Below are 24,834 nucleotides of genomic sequence, written 5' to 3' on the forward strand. Positions count from 1 at the left end.
ACAGAAGCCCCCGGCACCAGTGGGAAGAAGTAGGGATAGAGGTGACCCCAGGGGTTCCCACTGGGCTGTCTGGTGGCCTCCTCACTGAGCACCACCCACCGGCTCCCCTCCACACTCTCCACACTGTCTCCCACGCTTGCTGTCTGACCTGCAGTAGCCGGCACCCTGAACTGCCCCTTCCTCCAACACAAAACCCAGGGTCTTCTCTTCCAAGGACATCATACAAATTAGCAGGGTTGCAGGGAGAGAAGAGGAAACCCACATCAGCGGGGGGCGGGTAGGGGCACCCACATCTGTTAAGGTGCCTTGTTGCTTCTTTGGCAAAATGGCCCAGAAAGGAGAGGCTGGGTGGGAGGAACCCTGGTCTCACCTTTGCATCCTGCTTGGTGAGGAAGTCGACAAAGCCGAAGCCTCTGTGCGTGCCCGTCCCGGTCAGCTTCTTCGGCAAGCGGACGGTCTTCAGCTCCCCGAAGGTGCTGGAACAAAAACATGCGAGTTTCAGAACTGCCTGCACTGGAGCCGGGTAGGGGGCAGATATGAGGGTGGGCCAGGACTGATCCCCACTTGCTGATCCTTGCCAGTCAGAAGACTGGGGTGCTTACAGATTGCACACGTGTGCACAGACAGGTGTGCACACACTCGTGTCAGTGCCAGCTCCCCACTGGCCAGCATGTGCCCTAGTGGGGGTGCGTGGGTGGCCTCCTCCCTTCAGGCCTTGGTCATCACGCCGGGCAGCAAGGGGACAACCCCGCTGATGGAGACTTTTCCCTTCCTTTCTAATGGGTGGACACACTCATCCTCCCTTTGCTCCTGGGGAGTTGGAGGGCAGGGGTAAATATTCAGCGAGTGGGGGGCGGGGATCCAGACCCCTGCACACCTGACTGGCCAGGGCCAGGGCCTGCTCATGTGTGCGTGCCAGGGGCCCCCGGACTTGGGGTCAGCACGGTCTCTTGACCTGAAATCGGCCCCACGGCTGCACTGTGTAAGCAGGATGAGTCCCTGATCCCAGACATGGGACCTGAAGTGCTTCTTCAGTGCTTGGCGCTTGAATGACGCACAGCCACGCCCTCTGAACTCCACTTCTCCCACCGGCCTCTGGGTTTTGATATGTGCTAAGTGAAGTCAGGCCAAGCTCTGGGGGAGAAAATGGCTCACCCCCCCCACCCCCTCCCAACAGGGATCAGACAGGTAAACATGGTCCCTGGCCATCCCCCCAGCCCCTCCCCTCCTTTCTACCCCCTGCCCCTCAAGGATAAACCTTTGAGAAATTCCGGGACAAAAGGATGGGGCCTCCCTTGCTTTTACCCCATCCCACTGCCCCCGCCCCCACCCCCACCCCATCCTCAGATCCATTTATCAAATGTATACACGCGATTGCTGCCAATAAATATTTAATGTGTGTGGCATCTGAAGAGAGGTATTATTTTATTTGAAAATCTACACACACTTGCGGGTGCGGGGGCATACGCGCCTACCTACGACGGTCTAGGATGCCTCAGGGCCAGAGACCGATTGGGCGAAAAAAACACAGTAAAGGCCGTAAGCTCTTGTGAAATGATCTAAGCTAAATCCAAGGAGTTAACCCGCGGCCCTGCCAGCATGACCAGGCATCGGCCGGCCCAATTTCTGGAGGCAGGATGGTGTGTAAATGCGGCATTATGAGGCCTCAAAATGAATCTGCACGTCTCCCTGGCGCGCACCCGGCCGCTTCGCTCCCCCTCCTGGCCTCGCTCTGAGCAGGGGGTGGGGGGTTGCTGCTGGTGAGGAGGCCGGCCTGCCAGGGAGGGGAGGGGCTGGGGGGCACCTTGTCAGTCTTCCCAGCACCACCCCCCCCAGCTGGGGCTCATGGCCGACTTGGAAGGGCCTGGAGGCTGGGCAGGGGGGGATGAGCAGGAAGGTGAGGTGGAAGAGCGCCCAGTGGAGCCCAGTCCACAAACCCTGCTTTACTCTGCCACCTAAAGGCCGACACGCCCCACGACAGATACACCGCCTCTTTCTCCAGCGAAGCCCCAGCGCCTCCTCCAGGGCTGGCCTTGGACACGGAAGGCAGGGGATACACACACTTCCTGGTAGACCCCTTCGGGTAGATGTAAGCGGCCCTTTGGCCCCAAGTTCTTCAGAAAGCCACTGGGGCTGCAGGGGCAGGAGCATCGGATGGATCCAAACCTGGTCTGAGAAGGCTCTCAGGCACAGGGGGCCTTGGCAAGCACCTGTACGTGTCCAGGCCATGCTGGGCACTGGACAGACACAACCTATGGGTGTGTTGGTCTCTCCGCTCGCCCTCCACTCCTGCCTCAGCTTCCAGGCTCTTTTAGGCTTTGACTTAAGGCAGCAGCCTTGGCTGATCTGCTTGGGGTTCCCACTGCGCTTCAGGGTGCTGCCATACGGACACCCAAGTAAGTCTCTGCCTCCCCCTGGGGCTGGAACCCAGCTCTGCGAGAGTGGAAACCACATCTATCTTGCTCACCACTGGATCTGTGGCAAGGCGCCCCGGGCCTGGCTCAGAGTGGATGTGTGAAGGTAGTTTTGGAATGAAGAAACAGTACCCCTAGTGGAAGGGGGACACGACCACTGGGACATCACAGCCACACTTGGAGGGTGGAGGAACCAGGCCACTGGGTACACACACCAAGAGCACAAACATTCATTATCATTGGTCTCACCATGCCCATTTTACAGATGAGGAAACTGAGGTTCAGGGAGGCAAGTGCTTCTTGCAAGTAGGCAGCAGGGCTGGAGAGAGAGCCAGAGAGTGTCTGACGTGAACCCGGAGCTCTCTCCACTGCCCAGTGTTTCACCCCCTTCAGTTATCTGGAGGGGACCACTTTCAGGAGCGGGGACTTTCTTTCTGTCCCTGGGGCATGGCCCCATCTGGCGTGAAGCAGGAAGGCCGAGTGTAGGGGGCAGCAAGGATTGCCCCGTGTAGGCTCTGAGGGGTCCAAGTGACCTGCCTGAGATGGCAGTAAGGACGGCTGACTGAGTTCCAGTTCCTTCCACCTCCATACTAAGTGCAAACCCCCTGCCTCTGCCCGCAGGGGCTCCAACCTCCTGAGCCTGGCTCCTTTCAGGGGAGCTCACGCGCGCGCACGTGTGTGTGTGTGTGTGTGTGTGCGCACGCGCGCGTGAGACAGACAGAGGGAGAGACTGGTGAGGTTAATTCCTCCCTCTCCGCAGAGCATTGCAAGCTGTGGACGCCCTATGCATGGTAAGCAGCTGAGGGTCCGGAGAAAGGCGAGGAAAATAATTAAAAGGTGGAGAATAAAGCTGATGGGGAGAAGCTGAAGGAGCCATGCTCACGTGGCCTGGAGAAGTGGGATATGAGAGCTCGGCGGGGAAAGCCTGGATGGAAGGGCAGCCTCAGTCCATAAGGGATGAGGGCAGGGACCAGGGAGCTGGGGTCCTGTCCCAGGGAGACGGTGGGCCAAGGGGGAGGTCACAGCCCATCTGGGCTGTGCAGATGTCCAGACAGACATCTGCAAGGCCAAGGAAATGCTGTGTCCCAGGACCCGAGGAGCTTAAAAAACAAAACCAAAACTATTCTTTGGGGGCTGGGGGCTTCCAAGGTGGTTCAGATGGTAAAGAATGTGCCTGCAATTCGGGAGACATGGGTTTGATCCCTGGGCCATCAAGATCCCCTGGAGGAGGAAATGGCCCTCCACTCTAGTACTCTTGCCCGGAGAATCCCATGGACAGAGGAGCCTGGTGGTCTACAGTCTATGGGGTCGTAAAAGACTCAGACCTGACTGAGAGACTGAACAACAGCACCCTTTGGGGGACTGGGAAGGGGTGATGGTGGGCCCGCCTGTTCCTTCCTTCTGAGAATGTGATGAGAGAGAGGGCAGGCTTCTGAAACGGCTGAAAGATTAGGGTTAGATCTTAGAACCGCTACCTGTGAAGCCCCAGAATGAACGGCTGTAGCGTCAAGACACTGTCATTGTGGCTGTCACCCCAGCGATCGACGACAGAGTCGTCGTGCCTGTGACGTGCTAGGGCTTTTAAACATACCGTTTCTAGGTACAACAACTGTGGGTTAAGAGTCGCTGCCTCCTGTTTTTACAGATGAGAAAACTTAAAGCGCCAAAGAGGCCAAGTGGCCCCCCTAAGCCCCACGGTCCGGGACGTGAAACCCAAGCCAGCTTTTGCTCCTGGTGGAGAAAGGATGCTGGGGACGTGGATGGCTTTGGTTGAAACTACTGTGTGGGAGAAAATAAAGCTGACACTAATGATCTCAGAGAGATATTGAAAGAGAATTAAAATAGAAAAAGAAAAAAGGTTGGTGTGGTGGGCCGGGGTGGGGGGGGTGGGGGCAGTGGAGAAAATCAATGAAGTACCTTTAGCTCCTTGGAGATAAGCGATATATAAATACCAAACATTATTAAGGTTCTTATCTGGCAGCAAAGCCCATGGAGCCATGTTTAAGAGCGGCTTTTGCAGGAAGTTGTGTGTGTCTCCTGGGAGCAGAGGCTTGGGTGAGGCTGGGCAGGGCCACCAGGGAACCAGAGAGGGAGAAGATGACAGGGCACCCAGGAACCCCACCCTCCCACCCGCTCCTACCCAAGCCCAGACTCTACCGCTTGGGAAGGAGACACGGATGCTCCCCACTGTGTAGATAATAGAAACCACAAAATAGCAATTACTGTATCAGAAGCTGTGAATAAAGAGGACATACCGGGCTTTTAAACATGGCCCGCCTTCCCTCCCCCACCACGCTCACACTTCAGTAACAAACTCACACCTCACTTTTCCAATTATTTCATTCACCTCGGGTTCACCCATCACTCCCCCACGCCGCAGCCCCACCCCCATCTCCGCCACGCCAGGGAGCGCGTGACTGGTAGGGGATTCGTGGGCTTTCGACAACGAGTTTGTTGTCATGTTTCTCATCTCTTTCGAGGTGCGGTGGGGGTAGGGATGGGGGTAGGGGGTAGGGGAGTGGGGAGGGGACGCTGAGGTGTAGAGCGAGGCAAGCCAATTATGCCTGGGCCTCATAAACAAGTCCAGGCATGCAAATTTGTTTGCACACAAGGTCTGAATGTAGACACAACGTGTGCATGTGCACGCGTGTGCGTGTGTGTAGGGATCCCCTCCCTTGAGACTCTGTGACCAGACCTGCTGCAGTCCTGGATGGCAACTTTGCTCGGGGGGTGGGGTGGGGGGGTATTTTTAGCTCTGCTACTGAAAAGGATGAAGCAGCCTCTCTCTCCTCCACTGAAGTGATGGGATAGGTTGGGGAGGGGAAGGAAGTGACGGGGAGACAGAGAGAGAGAGAGCCCTCCAGAGATGCCGACCCTGATGATTCTGTAGCTACTCTGATGCCTGGGTTTGGAGGCTTCATGCACAGGCCAACCTTCCAGCCTGCACGCTGACACCAAGTGGAGGTCAGGCACACCCTAGGGAGCCTCGGCCCTTCTGCTCCCAGGACACAAGTCCTTATTGCTCTCCTATTTGGATCCACTGGAGGAACCAGGGTCTCAGTAGAAGTGCTGAGTCACGTGGGGGAAGTCTGACATCTCTCCACCGGTGCTCAAGGCATTACTGAGGTGGGGGGGGGTGGTGGGCGCAGGGAAATCAGCTGCCACCCAAGGGATCCAGAATTGGAACAACACTGTGGTCTGAACAAGAATGAGATGAAGGGCTGGTTTTGTGATAAGAATAAACTGCAGGCTTCTTTCTGTTTCTTCTAGAGCCAAGAAAAAAGGGCTAAAGCTCTTGGCATTAGAAGCCTTTCCAGTATACCACTGGCACCAGCAATGTTCTAACACACATGACGTATCCATCCATCCCTACGGTCTTTCTTAGGGCCACATGCCCTACGGCGTGTTAAACACGGGCTGCACATGATCTCACAACAGCCTCATGATCTGTGTACTGCTGTGCCCACTTTATAGATGGAAAAAACTGAGGCTCAAATTATGTGATTTCTCCAAGGTCAGCCCCTGAGTCATTACCTACAACAGGGGGTGAAGTGACCTGTTCAAGGTCCCACAGGTGGTCATGAGCCAGGCTGAACTCCAAGTGGGCAGTCTGCTCCTGAGCCTCTGCTCACTGGACATTTGCGTGGTCTGTCTATCAATAATTGGCCAAAGGGCTCTTTGTGCAAGGTGCCAGGTGAGAGGTGAGGGTGGGCCAGACATCAACTTTGTTCTTAGGGATTCTGGGCTGGCAGGGAAGAGCTACAGGCAGGTGGTGAGCTCCCCCACCACTGCCCAAGGACTCTGGGATCAATCCCCTCCCCATCTCAACTGCTTAGTGTCCACAGCTGGGGGCTTCTGATCTCTGCTCACTGCTCTCCCTCTCTTCCCGCATGCTGATGAAGAGTCCATCTGTGAATTCACGGACCCACAGAATAGTTCCCACCAGGTAAATGAATGTGGCAGGTCAGCAGCTGCTTCGCCCGGCATCCCGTCTCAAGGCTCCTCTCCTTACTGAGTCGCCATGATGCTAAGGGCCCCAGCGGAAGCACAATGGAGGGACAGACGGGCTGAATGGACACCTGAGGACAAATCCATCCCTCCATCTAGGACACATGGGTTTCTGCAACCGAGGGAAGCCAGGCAACACGACCCATCACCCAAACCTCCGGCTTCTGGAATGTGCACAGAGCAAAGCCTTTAGCCGAGGCTTCCTCGTCCAATCCTCCAGCCTCATAAACTGGGAAACGGAGACTAATCTGACCACTCTGGCTTTCCTCCTGCTTCAGAAGCCACCAAGCTTGGCCTAGCCTCAGAACCTATGACCCTGCTCTTCCCATAACCCACAACTCTCAGTGCTGAGCTGTTCCCATGATCGACCCTCTTATCATCCAGTCTCAGCTTGAATGCCACCTTCTCAATGAGGCCTTCTGTGCTCCAGGCAGAACCCAGACTCTAACACTGTTCCTCTGCTGCACCAGCCACTCTCTGTTGCCTCTGAACACTGTCTGGAATGGCTTGTTTATCTGTCTTTCCCTTGCCGTTCACAAAGACCCACAAGAGACAGAAAGAACACTCTAAGACAGCAGGGTCGAGTCTCTGTTGCGTCTGCGGAACCTTGGCCTGCGCCTAGCCCACAGAAAACGCCCTGTAAACATTCACAAAAACACGCACTTGACATTGACCGAGTCCTTGGTGAGCACCAGGTCCCCCTCCTTCTCTCTGATCATCTCACACAAGGCATAAGCTATTGCAACAGACACCGGCATGTCTGGGGCCAGGCCAGGACACGCAGTCCTTCTGTCCTCAGGACGCTCTCTCATGTTGCACAACCACACGGTATCACAGGGAGTGTTTGGCCTCTGGAGGTCCACGCTCCTTTCAAAGTAGCCACAGGGATTCCTTCAACTGCAGGAGTGAGTAACAGCAGCAAAACGGGGGTGGGGGTGGGGGGACAGGATTACTCACCAAGGGACCAGAGCCCAGACAACGGGGTTCAGAATTCTGCCCTGCTAGGTTGGAGAGCAACGACATCATTCCCTCCAGACAACCCTGGCCAAGCTGCAGCCAGGTGCTGGGGGTCTCGGTGTGAGGCTCCACCTGCAGTGACTGCTCCCCCAGAAGGTTATAAAGGTGTGCGCTGACCCCCAGTCAGGCCTCTACTCTGTTGTGGGGGGGTGGTGGTGGGGAGGGGGGGTTCATGGAGGCATATTTAAGCTCAGAGCTGTTCCTCCTTCTTTTGTTCTTGCTCGCTGTTTAAAGAGTGCCTTTTAGAGTGAACTTCTCCAATTACGCACCGCTCGTTGAGGTGAGAGCTGGATGCAGAAAGGTTACCTTATCACCATCGGCGCACTAGGCCTTTCATTCTTGCCTCTTGGAGGCTGAGAATGGCCTGGTTTCCAAGAAAGTGAGAAAGGAGGTATGGAGGATAGCGCTTAGCTTTTCTCAATAGCCTTTCACAGGGTCCTCTGCAGGCAGGCGTGACCCTCTCGGGGATGAGCAGTTAAATGGCATCTCTGAATCAGATTCAGGGCCTGCGTTCCAGGCAGAGCCCAGATTCTCCCCAGAGGTTCTGGTGGAGGGGCTCTGGCCCAGCTCTGCCCTCACCGCCTGTGTGACCCTGGCTGAGTCGTTTCCAGGCTGGACTGATAATCAGGGGAGAGACAGAGAGAAAGGGAGGAAGGTGTATAAGAACATCTTGAGATGTGCCAGGCCCAGGACAATGTAAGGGACAGAACGCTGGCCCTCGAGTCAAAAATTTCTGGGGCCAGACAGATGACAGGAGGGGGCCAAGAGCTGGGGCAAACTGGCCAAGTCCCAACTCTGGGCAATTCTTGGACCAGTAGCATCAGTGTCATCTGTGAGGCTTGTCAGAAAGTCTCAGCCCACTCCTCTCTTTCTGAAATCAGAATCTCTGGGGGAGATCCGGCAGTCCAAGTGGTAACAAGCCCTCCAGGTGAGGGTGCGCCTGCCCAGGTTGAGGACCACTGCTCCATCAGAGTGGGCAGGGACCCCTCAGCCCCATCTTAAACAGCCAGCTGGGAGATCTTTTTTCTAAAGAGGTCTGCAGTCCAGACTCTTTGAAGAAATGGAGTTTTCAAATACTGGTAACAAAGTCAAAACATTTTCAGTGCTGAGTTTTTAGCATCCCCACATGTGGGTTCTGTTCTGCTTCGATCCTAAGTGATCAGAAGTGCTGGTCTACTTCCCAAGTGATTGACTGTCCTCCGCTCTTTATTACCCCAGATTGGGCCCCTGCCCTTCCCTTCCTGGCCCCTTGGGCTCCCTGAGGACAGAGAGGGTTTTCCCATTGCATTTGCCACGCAGCACCTAACCAGGCATGGACATCTTCGTGGGTGGCTACACATGTAGCCAATCAACTGCCCCTCACCATTCTCCAGGACGTAGCCCCAGACTGAACATTGTCTGTTAGATCCAAGTGTAGGCTTCAGGCAGAAAATGCCATTAAAACAAGATTTTTGAAATAACAGGTAACTTTTAAAAAAAACATGTTCCAAATTTGTCCTGAAAGATGTTTATAGGTATTTTGTGTAAGAAGACTTCTGAAATTAAATACATGTAGGAGAGATCTGGCTAAACAGAACTCAGCAAGCTTCTTGGCTGCAGACCTTGTCAGTGCCTTTAAGACATCTCAAGCAGGGAGGATTTATCTGCAAGTGCGAGAAAGAAAACAGCGTTTCTCAAGCTCATCCAGCCATTGAATCTCTCCTCCCGAGCATCTCCCAAGACACTGGTATTCCACTGAACACAGCTGGGAAGTCCAATTTGGAAGAGAAAGAGAAGTAAGAGAGTCATACACCCCCAGGTGAAAGGCCTTTGTCTTGAACACTTGGGTGAAACCTCAAATTCACCCGGGACTGTGCAAAGTGGGGGAATGCTCAGAGTGAGTCTAGTTTTGACCACGAGGGGCCAAGTCACAGCATCGCTGAAAGAATCTAAGTCTGGAGTCAGACGTGGCTTCAGATTTCAGCCCTGCACCTGATGTCAGCTTTCTGAGGCTTGGTTTCCTTATCTGTAAAATGGGAATAACTAGGCCGCCATACAGGGGCTGCTGATGCCATGGTTCCCACACGTAAGGAAGAAAGGGAAGCTGTCTTATCAGTAACACCCCTGTCTTCCATACAGATCTGTACTGGGGCCAAAAGAGTGACCCTTCCCAAGCTCTTATGATGTGCCAGGTCAAAGCTGAGAAGGAGCAGGCGGGGCTGGTCAGGGAACCCAGGCGTTTCCTGCAAGGAGAAGAGGTTAAGAGGGCCAGGTGTGACTGTGATTCTTGGAGCCCTGAAGAAAGCAGCGGTGCTCCATCTTCTCCACATGTCCTACCGCTGTTACAAGATAATCAGAAGCACTGTCCTCAAGGAGGCATCCTTCAGCCAGACCCAGGCTCCTCCATCTTCCTCGGGCCGAGCAAGCCCACTGGGGCAGAGCGTGTCCCCTCTTCCTCTTGGAAGGAGAGCTCCTAGACACGTCCGCCGGCCGGGGGCGTGCACTCTGGTGGGTTCCACGCCTCTGCCGGGTTGAGCTAATGGAATACGTGGCGGATGCTCTCCCCACCACCTTTCTCCCCCTCTGGTCTTCCGCTGCCTCAAGTACAGCTAATCCCATTACAAGAAAATAAAGTGGATAATTCAGGCTAATGAAATCGTTACAAGAATGTGGGCAGCCAGAGCTGGACATTCAGAACCAATTTAACACCCTTTGGTGTTAGTCTCAATACAGAAAATATTCGAGAGGGAGGAAAGAAAAAAATTAGAAAAAAAAACACTTTCTCTAAGACCTAGCCTCTTTCTGGTGGGCTTACATCTGATTAAATAATTAATCTGCTGTGTATCTGACTTCCTGTAATGGTCTCTGTGGTGCCCGATATTTCCACAGTAACTGCAGAAAATAGGAAATGAGGGTGAGAGAATCCAGGAAGTCTGAAGTCGGGGTTAAACGTGGGTACAACTTGATGCCTTTTGATACCTGGTGACTCTGCCCATCACTGCTGCTACTCACTCAGAGAAGGACCACTCCCAGGCACCCCCCTCACGATCAGACTCTGAGCCCTCTGATACTGGATTAGAATTGTACCCTCCTGGGGTCTCTATGAGGCAGGAAAGGGTACGGTTAGTTCCCATGCTAAACAGGGCAGGCAGGTGGACCCACTATGCAGGGTGGGCATGGTGTGCTGGGCAGAGAGATGCCCCTTGGCCCACAGCCCTCATGATGCCCGCTGCCAGGTCACAGCCAGACCTCCTGAGCAGGCTGAATGAAGGGGGGCCACTCCACTTCTCAGCCCCTGGCACTTCCACTCAGTGCCCGCCCCCTCCTCTGCCACATCCATACACACACAGAAGGGCCCCTTCAACGTCATTTCTTTTGGATCCATCTTAACGCTCAGAACCCTAGGGAGGACTGCATGTCATGAAGCCAGATGACCTCCAGTTGATTGCCATCAGGCCCACACCACTCTCCCAAACTAACATGGCCTGTTCTGACACCTCAAGCTAAGGGCACAGGTCTCCCAGTGATCCACAAGGTCCTAACTGGGGACTGTGGACGGTGGGTGGACGAAGGAGGATGTGAAGGAAAAAAAAAAAAAGAGAAACCAGATCTCACAAATACAGGGAGAACTTCCGCTGAGCTTGTAAGGTTTTGAAGGGATCTTAAGGGGCAGACATGGTTAAGTAGAAAACTTCTAGTCACTGGGGGGATTAGAAACTCTCCATTGATGGTCCCCCCACTGTAGTGCCAATCAGCAGCCCACAGCTGCCAACAGCGTCTCCCACTTCCTGATGCATCAAGAGGAAGGCATCCCGGGGAGACTGAACATGGACCACAGAGCGACTCGGGGCTGCCGGGGCGCACCAGTGAGCACGCCTGCCTCATGGCTGCAGGCCCGGCTCTTCTCCTCTCTCTGGAGAAGCACAAGGCGGCAGCCCAGCACCCAGACAAGCCTCTAGCGTCCCGACAGCATCTCTAGGAAAAGGGGCGGGAAGGCGATAGCAGCATCCTGCCCGGGTTCAGGAATCGGAGCTCCGATGGGATGTGAGTCAACACCACCACTTAGGGGTCGAGGACAGAGGCGCGGGGAGCAGGGGGCTCAGAGCATGGCAAGTCGCATACCATCCGTGCCACACAGCTCCTGCGTCCTGCAGGAGGAGATGCTGCTGCGTGTTCGCGTAGACTCCAGAAGGAAGCAGAGTCCCACGGGCAAAAGAGAATGACGCCAGGAAGCCCACGTCCTAAGCTTCCGCTGGTCACCCATGGGAGAGCCCTTGACCCTGCCCCCTCCCACTGAAAGCCTGTTTGCTTTTACTTTGCAAACTCGTTGATCTAATTTCTTGTCCCAAAGCAGCTGAGAAGGGCCAAGAGGTTAATAAAAGGCCTCAAGAAGTGAGGGCTGACGAGGGGTTCACACGCTTCCTCTGCGAAGGGTCAGACAGTCTATAGTTTTGCCTTTACAGCTTCCCAGCTCTGCCACTGCAGCGTGTCAACAAACCGCTATGTGCCAGTGAGACTTGACTAACAAAGGCAGGGGGCTGTGCCACGCTGCTTCAGTGTGCCTGACGCTTTGCGACCCCATGGACTATAGCCTGCCAGGCTCCTCCATGGGGTTCTCCAGGCAAGAACACTGGAAACGGTTTCCATGCCCTCCTCCAGGGGACCTTTCTGACCCAGGGATCGAACCCGCGTGTCTTGCATCTCCTGCATTGGCAGGCAGTCTCTTTACCACTAGCCCCACCTGGGAAGCCCCGGGGGGCTGGCATGTGCGCCTTAGTTTGCTGACCCCTGTGTGAATCTAAAAAAACCAAAACATAGTATTAAAAGAACTGGCCAAGCACAGCAGCCCGGGGCCATCAGATGCAGGGGGCAAACGGCAGACGTATCTACGCAGCCCTGACACGCCTTCTGTGATATGTCCTGGGCTCAGTGACTTGGAGGTCAACACAGACCCATAAGCCTGGTTGTTGCCCCACAAAACGGCGAGCGGGACAGACTGCCAGGTGGAGGATCCCGAAGGCTTCCCACCCGGCCCGCTGACATACATCAGCTTTGCCTCTGCCATCACCTGAGGCACGCCTCTTCCTGGATGTCACCGACTTCCATCCTTCCCTGTATCTTGCTCTCTCTTTGCTTAAGGTCCTTCTTCCCTGCTGGACTACTGTGTGGCCAGGGCCCAGGATGGGGCTAAAGGTGCCTGGTGTGCAGCAGAACAAACCATGTGTGGTCCCTCTTAGGACCCAGGTCCTCGATGCCAGAAACAGGAAACACAGCTCAGGGAGGTAAACGGGTGCCTGGGGCCTCGGAGGAAGCTCTCATCCAGGGGTCCCCAGTCTCTGGGCCGCGGACCCCTACCTCCTGTCAGATGGGTGGCGGCATTAGATTAGAAACAAAGTGCACGATGAAAGTCATGTGCTCGAAGCACCCTGAAACAACCCCCACTCCCCCACCCCCGGGCCAGGGAAAAGCTGTCTTCCATGAAACTGGTCCCTGGTGCCAAAAGGGTGGACACTGCTGCTCTCAGTCACTGCTGGGAGCAAGGTTCATGGACGCTGAGCTCCCAGAGTGTACGTGATCCCGAGGGGCCAACTGTCTGAACCCACAGGGCAATGCCCAGGGCTGTCTGACTGTGGAGTTCCCCGACTTCTTCCTCTGCTGTACCGCGTCCCCAGGCCACCGCAGTAACCCACTTCTGTTCCTGCACCCCCTTCTCGGGTTCTCGCTGGAACCTGTCAGCCACTGGGAAGCCATCAGGTGAGTGATGGGAGGGAGCAGAAAAAGAGGCTAAGGAGATGCTGACAGATACGGAAAGCAGCTCCTAAAGAGCTTGGCATCCTAGAAACTTCTGACACCTACCGTTAGAAGGAATGCCACAGGACCGCCACAGCGTCAGGAAGCTCTCCATCCCCTTAGCAAGCATCCTGAGCATCCATCAAGCCCTACTCATGGCTGGGAAGAGGCAGACAGTGTGGTTGCCAGGTCTGCCGGGCAGGCAGGCCCCCTGACCGAGACCTCACACCCGGGAGGGACCCCCTTCTCTGGTCCAGAGGGCTCAGAGTGGAGTGTGCCTCAGATAACTGAGCAGCCTCAATATCTGAGCTTTCCAAGAAAAGCCGGCAGGTTGTCACCAGGGGGAAGAGAGCTGACACACCCTTGCAGACAATGTGGGATGCAAATCCACAGTGTGGGCCTTTGATGGAAGGCCTGGGAGGCCGTTCCAGGGGCCGGCGGGAGACAGGGAGTGGACGGTCCCCTGCCGGCACCAAGCGGGAGGGGGACACTCACCCTGACTGACTGGGACAAACAGAATTTTTAAAAGCCTGGGAAAGAAAATGACAATAAAACAAACCAAGCTCGGGCTGGCTGGCGAGTTTTCAGAGGCAGGGAGAGGTGGAAATGGATTGGTGAGAGGGAGCCATCTGTTTGGGGCTGAATAAACCAGCGCAGAGCTCAGTTCAACTACAGGAGGGAAGAGGAAGTTCAGGAGCTGAAGGTCCAGTGGGAGCCGAGAGCTGGAGGGGTCTGGAGTCAGGGACAGAGAGAAATGGCCTCCAGAGAGCCAGTTCCAGTGGCTCTGGGGGGAGGAGAGGGAGAGAGTCTGGACGTGAGGGCCACGATGGGTCCCACCGTGGGATGCATCTTGGTGTGTACAGGTGTCTCGGGTTGAGGCGGGGGGGCGGGGGGGGCGTCTTTCTATGATAAGAAACCCAATTAGGGCCAGATAGGATTCAGGGTGTAAGAAAACTGACGAGCCCCAGGCAGGGGTGAAGAGAAAGGGAAGAGTCAGTCATCAGTAGGGAGAGGTCCCCTCCGCAACAAACACTGTTTATCTCCCCAGCGAGTTAAAGAGCGTCCTCTGCAAAGTTCGAGAGGAGGGAAGAGTAAATTATCCTGTCTCTGGCAACGTACAAAGCCGTGGACGTGCTTTATCTCCCAGCTGCCTCTTGGCACGTGGGGTGTGGATCTTGGCCGCGTCTCCCGTCCCCCACGGCTGCCCCCGTTTCTTTTGGAAGACAGGAAGTGTGGTTGCAACTTTTTCAGAAGCAGCAGACCTGGGGCGAAGCGCACCTTGGGGTGGGCGTGGGGAATTACTGGGAGAGGAAAAACAATCAAAGGTGTTCACGCCCTCGTGGGGCAAGATGGGAGAGAAAAGAAAACCAGGCTTGGTTTCTCTGGCTCCATTCAAGCCACCCCCCATCCCCCAGAGAAACAAATTCTACATAGATCAGACGTCTTGTTTCCCAACCCCTGGTGGGGAGCTGTTCCTCCAAAGACAAGGATGAGTTCGTACCCCATGTTTGGGGTGGCCCCCAGTCAAACTAGGGCTTCCCAGGTGGCTCCGTGGTAAAGAACCTGCCTGCCAATGCAGGAGATGTAAGAGTCGAGGCTTCGATCCCTGGGTCGGGAAGATGCCCTGGCGGAAGAAATGGCAACCCACTCCAGTATTCTTGTCTGGGAAATCCCATGGACAGAGGAGCCTGGCCGGCTACAGTCCATGATGGGGTCACAAAGAGTCAGACATGACTGAGCGACTAAACAATAACCACTCAACGTGAGAGACATCAGAGGTCAGGAGGCACGGTGGTGTTACAAGGGATACACGGGCTCACGACACAAGCTTGGGGGTCAAGCTGCCTCCCCCACTCTCTACTTTGGCTTGCAAGTCTGTAAAAATGGGGATAACAATCCCTCACACTCAACAGAGCTGTGGTGGGGCTTAAAGGAGACATAATGTCTAAAGCATTTCACACAGAGCTGTGCCCTTAGTGCATGCTAAGAGCACAAGGGACAAATGAAGGGGAGGGTGACAGAGTCAATACAGGGGATCAGGTGAGGCAGGTAAGGGTGCTCCTCTCTGGCAAGTTCTGACTTTCTGAGCCAATGCAAAGCAGTCCTGGGCCAGGACTGCAACCCACCTTCCAGATGAGAAAGAGGGGGAAGGCCCCTGGCCTCGCCTCCCTTCTATAGGTCAAGTGGCAGAGATGGGACTGGTACCCACAGACTGATGATGCTCAGCATGCACAGACTGATGCTCTATTCACTGGACGGGCTGCCCCAGGGCCCGGGATGCCAGAGTTCATCCTCTCCAATGCGAAACAGGGTAGCTGTGCACAGGTGTGCTTTGGAGCCTAGAATTCTGCAGGGGTGTGTGTGTGTGATTTCCCTGGTGGGGAGCAGCTCTGCCAGTGATCATTACTACTGTGTTCTGGGGATACTGACTGATGGTGTATGGGGTGGACTGGGGGGTGGGGTGGAAGGTCAGTTACTGCAGCAGAGACATCACCTGCTCTCCAGTATCCGTGTCTACTCTGATGAGGAAAAAGCGACTGGTTCTTTTAAACCAGGAGTTGGCAATCTCTGGCCCACGGGCCAAATCTGGCCTATTACCTCTCTTGGGTAAGGTTTCAACGGAGCACAGCTCTGCCTGTCTGCTTAGAGTCTGTTTAGGCCTGCTGGCGAGTCAGATGGAGCTGAGTATCTGTGATGGAGACCACACAGCCCACAAGGCCGAATATATTTACTCTCTGGCTCAAGGTTCTCCAGAGAAACAAAACCAATAGGTTATCTATCTCTCTCTCTCTCTATCTTGTGTTGGCCAAGAAGTTTATCTGGGTTTTTCCACAACATCGTAGGGAAAACGTGAATACGGGTTTTGGCCAGTCCAATACATACAGAGAAAGACATTCACGAAGGCAGACTGGCCCCACAACCTGCCACCTGCAAGCTGGGGCCCAGGAAAGCTAGCTCTGGTTCAAGTCCAAGGGTCGGAGAACCAGGGGAGCAATGGTGTTGAAGTCCCAGGTCCAAGGGTCAGGAACCAGGGGCCTCTGGCGTGAGTCTGGTCTGAGTTCCCAGGCCTGAGAACGAGAGCAGCAGTGTTTGGGGGCAGAAGAGCAGAGTCCCGCTTCCAGCACTGTTTTGTTCTATTCGGGCTCTGGCGTAAGGCCGTGGATGGTGCCTGCCCCCCACCCTCCCCCACCTGGTGAGGTTCCTGCCCTTTACTCAGTTCATAAAGTCAAATGCTCACCCCTGCCAGAAAGGCCCTCACAGACAGAAATGATGCTTTACCAGCTTTATGGGCACCCAGTGGCCCTGTCAAGTTGATGCTTAAAATTAACCATCACAGGTTCTTTACAGAAGTTTGACAACCCCAGTTCCAGACAATCTCATCCTCTGGCCCAATCCCACTCCCCTCGGTCATCACACCGTCACTGCCCGCCCTCACCCACCCCACACCCCAGCTCAGAACCTTCCCCCTGCACAGCCATGTCCTCCTTACATCACCTTGAAAAGCAGGTGTCTACCTCCTGGCTCCTTCCTGCGTTACTTGTTTTCCCTGATCAGGCATTCATAAGCAGACCTCGTTTTCCTGTGGTTTGTAAATACTACAGCACTTTTTTTCAGACCAAATTTAAGATCTGCAGTAACCCTGCATCGAGCAGGTCTACTGGTACCATTTTTTCCAGCAGTATCTGGTTGCTCTGTGTCTCTGCATCACATTCTAGTAATTCTTGAATCATTTCAAACTTTCACATCACTGTTAGATTGGTTGTGGTGGTCCCTGATCTGTGATCCTGGATGTGATGACTGTAATCATTTTGGTATTTTTAAGCAATCAGGAACTATTTATTTATTTGGGCCACGCCAAGTGGCTTGTGGGATCTTAGTTCCCCAATCAGGAATTGAACCTGGATCCCTCAGCAGTGAAAGCACTGAGTCATAACCCTTGGACTGCCAGGGACTTCTCAGGAAGGTACTTTTCAATTAAGGTAAGTACATTATTGTTTTAGACACAACGTGTTGCACACTTCATAGACTTTCTTAATAGCAGGGTGAACACATAACTTTTACGTGTGCTGGGAAACCAAAGAGAATGTGTGTGCGCCTCGCTTTATTGTGAATCTCCTGATTGATGTGGTCTGGATCTGAACCACAGTATCTCCGAGGTCTGCCTGTATGAGCAGGGGGCACTATCAGAGGCCGTGAGAAAATTCATGTCGGCTGGTAATTAGGGAGGTTTGCAGAAAGTATCATTAGGCCCCCCCCCCTCGGCCTCCCAAGGCAACATCCACTGGAGGAGACCCTAATAGGGGATGGTTTCCCGGGAGCCTGCCATTGCAGATGGCTGGGCCTGGAGACACTCCAGCAGCCCCCAACTCAGCTTTTCTAGGACTACGAGAAGAGAATATCCACCTGAACACTCTGTCCTTGGAGGAGAGGATGCTGTGCTCAGAACAGGGCACTCCCCTCTCCCTTCTCCCCACTCCCTTTGGGTGCAATGTTAGAAAACTGCTCCCAAATCAGACTTAGCCAAGATAGTCGATTAAGTGGAAGACAACACAAAAGAAGACAAAACCAAAAAACAGGTGCCAGGGAGTTAAAAAAAGAAAACAAAACCCAGCAGGGAGACGACAGGACATGGGATGGCATGTGCTCACAGCACCACTTCTGGAGAGAAGCACACGCCACCAGCTATGCGGCTGCCTGTGGGGAGCAGCTCAAGGGACCAGACTCTGTTGCACAGCTCTCCCCAGTGCTGGCGTGCGGCTGCAGCTGTGGTGGCCAGTCCCCCCGAGGACTCCGATCCCACTCCCTGCCAGCGTCCCCCTCCGGTGGCCCCCGCTCTGCTCCCGGTGCCTGCTCAATCCCAAGTGGAAGGCAGCCCTGGCCCCGGGGGGTAGTCCAGCTGGCAGGGTGCGGGCTCTCAGGCAGACTGTTCTGGAAAGGCCTTCTGTGCCCATCTCAGGAGTCTCCGGGGGATCAGGCCCTGGTGACACAGCAGTGGCCTTGGCCGCCCCCGTGTATGACTGCTCCTTCCTGACCTCCCCTCGGTGCTCCCGGGTCACCTGCCAATCTCTCTATACCTACATCCTTTCTCCAAGCTTCTGGTGTGAGGAGAACCAAATGAAGATATCTGTGGCTCTGTGCTCAGTCGCTCAGTTGTGTCCGACTCTTTGCCGCCCCACGGACCTCATCAAATGTCACTTGGTCGGACTTCCCTGGAGGTCCAGTGGTTAAGAATCTGCCTGCCAATGCAGTGGACATGGGTCCCATCCCTGGTTCAGGAAGATCCCACACGAAACAGGCAACTAAGCCCGTGTGCCCTGACTAGTGAGTCCACGCACCCGAGCCCTGTGCTCTGCAACGAGAAGCCCGAGCGCCACAGCGAGAGGGCATGCCTGCTCAGCCGCTTCAGCCGTGTCTGACTCTTTGCGACCCTGTGGACTGTGGCCTGCCAGGCTCCTCTATTCATGGGGATTCTCCAGGCAAGGATACTGGAGTGGGCTGTCATTTCCTCCTCCAGGGGCATCTTCCCGACCCAGGGATAGAACCTGTATCTCTTCTGTCTCCTGCACTGACAGGCTGGTTCGTTACCACTAGTGCCACCTGGGAGCCCAGAGTGTAGCTCGCCGCGACTAGAAACAGCCGGCATGCAGTGACGCAGACTCAGCATAGCACCTCCTCAAATAATAATAATCAATAAGTAAAAATTAAAACAATTTTTTTCCACTTAGTCTGTAACACCCTTTAGTTTTTAGCCTGCCAACCTAAGCACCTACATCACCTCTCAAACGCCCATGCCCTCAATCTGCTTCGTTACATGGGCAAGCTTTGCCCTAACTGGGGCATTGCTCTAAAGGGTGTGTGGACACGGGAGGGAGCTTTGGAACCTTATTGTCTTGGATTCCCCGCCCGACGCTGAAAATGACTTTTCTCAACCAAGTTTCTCAGCAGCTGCGGCTGCAGAAGAAAGTGATAGAACCAGAGGCAGGTATAGTTGCCATGATACGGCTGTTGCGGTCATTTAGCCTGAGTGCAGGCTCCTGCGGAATAATTTAATCTGTCATGGGAACAGAGGAAGGAGGACGAGTGTCGAGTGGCCTGATGTCCCCACCTCCAAAAAATAATCGAAGCACCCGCAGCTAGAGAAGGTTCCCGACTGGAGAGATGGGAGGCTGAGAACATTTCTTCCCAGGACCCAGGTGGGCATGCCTTCCCTATCTACCTTTGCAGCAGAGAAACGAGTGAATTAGAAAAGCTGTGGGGACATCCACTCCCAACTGTGCCTTTCTCCGGCTGTCAACTACGTTCCTTTTATATCCAGAGCCTCAAGGGTCTTTATTTAAAGCTGTGCATGCATATCTCACTCTTCGCAACCCCATGGACTGCAGCCCACCAGGCTCCTCTGTCCAAGGGATTTCCCAGACAAGAATACTGGAGTGGGTTGCCATTTCTCCCTCCAGGGAATCTTCCCGACTCAGGGATCAAACCTGCGTCTCTTGCATAGGCAGGCGGATTCCTTACCACTGTGCCACCTGGAAAGCTTTCTTTAAAGCCACTGCCTGTCAAAGCTTTTGAGTGGCTTCCTCCCTCCTTTGGGGGCCCATGGATGGAGGAGGATGAAGGTGGGGACAGGAGAGGACAGGGTGGTCAGGATGCTAGGTGGCAGTGTGGACGGAGGGCGTGGACGAGAAAGGGAGCCACGTTTGTGGCTCTGTGACCTCCTGTCTCCCTGACTTGAGTGGAGCTTGCTTCTAGGAGCTGGAGAAACCCTTCATTCTACAAACCACCGTTGCTCCTTACACCACTGACTCTGGAAATAACACTAACTCTGGGGGTGGTGAATGGCTCTTTTAGGTGACCAATCCGTCTGGATGGAAGCCAACCCCGCCCACATGGGTGATGCAGACACCCTCCACCCGAGGGTGTGTCCAGGACACACCCGGCGGCCAGCACCCCAGCTGCTAAGCCTTTCATAACTGCAACTCCCTCCGTGAAACTGCCAGGCCCCATCAGCGGGCAGGGGTCCTGGGAAGTCCAGCCTGGAGCTGTCTGGGGATGTGTCGGGGAAGGAAGCTCTGAAATTGGGGTGCCAAACACCGAATGGCAGTAATACAGGAGGAGATGCAGTGCTGGGGAGGGGGCGTCTCCTGGCTTGTGGGGAAAAGAAGGAAAAGCTCCGGACTTCCCTGGTGGTCCAGTGGCTAGGACTCCAGGCTCCCAAGGCAGGGGGCCTGGGCTCAGTCCCTGGTCAGGGAACTTGATCCTCCATGCTGTAACTGAGAGCAAGCATGCCGCAACAAAAGATCCCCCATGCTGCAACTAAGACCCAGTGCAGCCAAACAAATATTAAAAAAAGAAGAAGAAGAAAATCTTCACTCTCCTTGGAATGGACAGACTAACAGGCTGCCGGGTTCTTCACGTTTTAACAGGTTGTTCAGCGACATCGGCAACCTGGCCTGTGGCACTCTGGGCGGGTGGCCATGGCACTGACCCATGTGTGACCTGGCCTCCAGGTCTGCAGACTGTAAAGCCTCATCCCAACTCGTCATCACTCTGTGTTCTAGTATTACACTTCTGCCTCAGAGGTAAGGACCAGGACCAGCACATTTTATTTTAAGTAAGGTCATACTAAAAAAGAGTTGCAAGACAAACCCTGTTTGGTACCAGGAGGGATGCGAGAAGGCACTGGGGTTGGGGTGAATTTAAAATGAGAGCTCTAGGCAGAGGGAGATGAGAAGGCTCGGAGAGTTTTGGGGAGGGGAGCTGGACAAGACCATGGACGGCTCCAAGGAGTGACTTGGGGGTACCCTAGCCCTCAGGACTTTCAACTGTCCCCATGCCACCTGCTCTCTAAGTAAGACATATGCTTCATTACCGTGTGACTACAGCTCCCACATGAGTCCCTGCAGACACCCCGTCTCTCCCACTGGAGAAATTCTGTAACCGCCACTGCTTCCAGACACTAAAATTCCAACATCTAGCACTAAAGGTCAGGGATGCTGTTAAATGTCCCACAATATGTAGGACAGCCTCTACCACAGAAAATTATCCTGCCCTAAAAGAGCTAAAATCCTGGTCCAGAAGCCGTGAGACCCCTGAGCACACCCCGCACCCAGATCTTGGTATCTAAATACCATCACTCACTGAAAAGAACCAGGGCTCCCTGGAGACATGGCTGGTTCCAGGGCTGGAGCTGAAAAAGTACAAGATGAGTTTGCAGTATCTTGTTACGCCAGAAGATAAGGAAGTACTCAAAGAGGAAAAAAAAAAGAGAGGCATGTCAAAAGGATACACCCCAGCCTGAAGGACTTTCCACTGGCCAAACTGGGGACAATTTCAATAACATAATAAATAATGATGATCATGGGTTTTGACTCATTGAATAATTCTTGAGCCTACACTGATAAAAACTTAAAAAATAAATATGGGCAGGGCGGGGGTCAGGGAGAGGGCAGAGAGGCTCTTCCCAGGAGACTACCAACCAATAACTGTGGGCAATGAATGAATTACAAAATCACCATTTGTTAGCCAGCACAGCAATGAATAATTCAGGCACCATTAGTGATGCTAACCGCAGTATGGCGAGCCCAGATACAGGGTATTTGCAGAGCCCCAAAGCACCTCCTGAGATGAGATACTTACTATTAATATTGATAATTGCAAAGGGAACAATAATAGGTTAACAGTGGAGAAACTTGGCAGAAACTACTTTAACCAAGTGATCAAAGATAACATCACCTGGTGTCCAGTGGCTAAGAATCTGCCTTCTAATGTAGAGGGACGAGGATCTGGGAACTAAGATTCCACATGCCATGGGGCAACCGAGCCCTTGTAACGCAACTAGACAGATGCCTGTGCGCTGCAACCACTGAGCCCTTGAACCCGAGAGCCCTCGAGCCACAACTAAGATCCTGTGCAACCAATTAATTAATTAAAAAGAAAGATAACATCATCAGCAGTGGGACAAAGCGGAGGTGCCTCCTGATGCTGAGCACCTCAGAGGATGCCATTTCTGAGGTTATCGCCACCAAAGAGCCTCGATCCAATCTAATTCCGAGGAGGCAGCCTGCAGCCACAACTGAGAACATCTGCAAGACAACTGGCTGGCTGCTCCAAAACTGTCACGGTCACGGAAGGCAAAGAAATGCCAGGTAATGTCTCCAAAATTAAGGAAACTGGGTTTCCCTGGTGGCTCAGATGGTAAAGACTTTGCCTGCAATGTGGGAGACTCAAGTTGGATCCCTGGGTCGGGAGGATCCCCTGGAGAAGGGAATGGCAACCCACTCCTGTATTCTTGCCTGGAGAATTCCACAGACTTTAGAGAAGCCTGGTGGGCTACAGTCCATGGGGTCGCAAAGAGTCAGACACGACTGAGGGACAAACACTAAAGAGATGAGTAAACTAAATGCAACATGTGATCCTGGACTGAATTCTGAATCAGACCTGGCCCCTCTGCCTCTTCCCCAAATAAAGGACATTATTAGGACAACTAACAAAATGTGAATAAGGTCTGTAGATTAGATAAGATGACTGCATCCAAGGTAATTTCATGATTTTTGAGAACTGCACTGCAATGATAAAAACAACCCTGTTTTTGAAAAAATACATTCTTACTTAAGGTGTTAAAAAAAAAATGCCAGTACCGAGAGGTTCCACTTCAATTGGGCTGGGATGAGGCTCTGTCTTCCCCACTTTTAAAAGCCCCCAAAGTGATCTGGATGTGCAGCTCACCCTGCTGTTGGTTCCCCGACTTACTGCCCACCCCCCCATCACCCATCCAAGCTGGGGACAGAGAGACAGCACAGAACATTGCTCTGTTGAGATTCTGGGTTGTGGGTACTTAACCACTACACCCATGATGCTTTTTGTATAAACTCAATGCTTTAAAAACATCCCCCTTGAAATACCATTATATAACCAGTTTGTTTAATGACACAGCATGGAACAGTCCTGAAGAAGCCAGCATCTGATCACCCAAAGGGTATTTGAGACAGCCATGTGGCCACTTTGCATGTTTCAGCCCAACTTCGTCTAGCTTTAAGGGCGATCTTCCAAGCTCACATTCCAGGGGCCACGGACTCAGCTGATGACATGGGTTCACGAAAAACACTTCTCACTGTTCAGACGGCTTCAGATTCTTGGCAGGTGCAACAATACTACACTTTCCTTACATCTGTACCCTGTACTTTTCCAAAGGCCCTTTGCATGCATTCTCTCTCATGATTCTCAGGAAAACATCTGAGATGGGAGAATGGTTATCACACTTCCACCCATTTAACAGGTGAGGAGACGGAGGCTCCGAGAGGATCGGAAAGCAGAGTGACTGAGACTTTGGCCTCTGACAGGTCTGGGTTTTAACCCTGTCTTCCCTGCTTCTTGGCTGCAGGTAAGGGCTGTCACCTCTCTAGTCTTCATTTTTTTCTTATCTTTACAGTGGAGGTAGAACATCGACCTCCTGGGACTGCGGTAAAGACTAAATATAAAAAGGGATGTGCAAAGGGACTTCTCTGGCGGTCCAGTGGTTAAGACTCCTCGCTTCCAGTGCAGTGGTCTTGGGCTTGATCCCTAGTCAGGAGAACTAAGATCCCACATGCAGTGTGGTGCAGCCAAGAAAATGAAACATTTATTTAAAAAAAAGGATACCTAAGACTTTAGGTTGGCACTGGGCACACAGTCATGACTAAAAACAAAACTAAAGCAGGTGTTTTTTTAGTTTTATTTTTGGCTGCTCTGGGTCTTCCGTGCTCGCTCAGGCTTTCTCTGGTTGCAGTGAGCGGGGCACACTGTCCAGCTGTGGTACAAAGGCGTCTCACTGTGGTGGCTTCTCTGGTTGCGGAACACGGGCTCTAGAGCATGTGGGCTTCAGGGGTTGTGGCTCCTGGGCTCTAGAGCACTGGCTCAGAAGTTGTGGTGCGTAGGCTTAACTGCTCTGAGGCATGTGGGATCTTCCTGGACCAGGGATCAAACTCTCGTCTTTTGCATTGGCAGGCAGATTCTTTACCACCGAGCTACCAGGGAAGCCCCCAAAGCAGGGATTCTTAAGGAAAGAGGCAGCCCTCACCCAGAAGGGGGCTGCTTTTGGTTGTCACAATGAAGGCGGGGACATCAGTGGCACTGATTAAGTGGCAGCTTTACAGATGAAATACCCCTCAGACGCCTCTCATCCCATGCCGACAGCAGCCCTATTTAAAAACACTGGTACACTGACAGCTCCTCTGCTGTTTCCTCTGCAAATAAGGTCCCTCTCCCTACAGGCCAGGGTTTCTCCACCTGGGCACCACCCATGTCTTATGCAGGATACTCTGTTGTTGTAGGGGGGCCGTCCTGTGCCCTGAAGGATGCCTGGCCTACGCTTGAGGCTGCTAGCACCTAGCACACTGTGACGACCAAACACGACTGCAGACGCTGCCGAGTATCCCCCCGTGGGCACAAACGCCCCTGGTGAGTGCTCGCTGCTGAAGCCTTTGTTCAGTTTAGTTGCTCAGTCATGTCAGACTCTTTTGTGACCCCATGGACTGCAGCCCGCCAGGCTCCTCTGTCCATAGGATTCTCCAGGCAAGAATACTGGAGCGGGTTGCCATTTCCTTCTCCAGGGGATCCTCCTGACCCAGGGATCAAATCCCTATCTCCT

At 53.7% G+C, this 24,834-nt stretch overlaps 1 protein-coding gene across 4 annotated transcripts in view; it reads right to left on the minus strand.

Annotated features, from left to right (window-relative positions):
* RBM19 (RNA binding motif protein 19) overlaps window positions 1–24,834 on the minus strand; it is a 120,808-nt gene that overhangs the window by 34,986 nt on the left and 60,988 nt on the right. For all 4 annotated transcript variants that reach the window (XM_070386090.1, XM_070386088.1, XM_070386089.1 and 1 more), the window contains one exon: window positions 371–476. In XM_070386090.1, coding sequence (XP_070242191.1) covers window positions 371–476 — 106 coding nt within the window. The remainder of the gene's footprint in view (window positions 1–370; window positions 477–24,834) is intronic.

The sequence above is a fragment of the Bos mutus genome, chromosome 17 (assembly GCF_027580195.1).
Source record: "Bos mutus isolate GX-2022 chromosome 17, NWIPB_WYAK_1.1, whole genome shotgun sequence".
NCBI classification, from domain to species: domain Eukaryota; kingdom Metazoa; phylum Chordata; class Mammalia; order Artiodactyla; family Bovidae; genus Bos; species Bos mutus.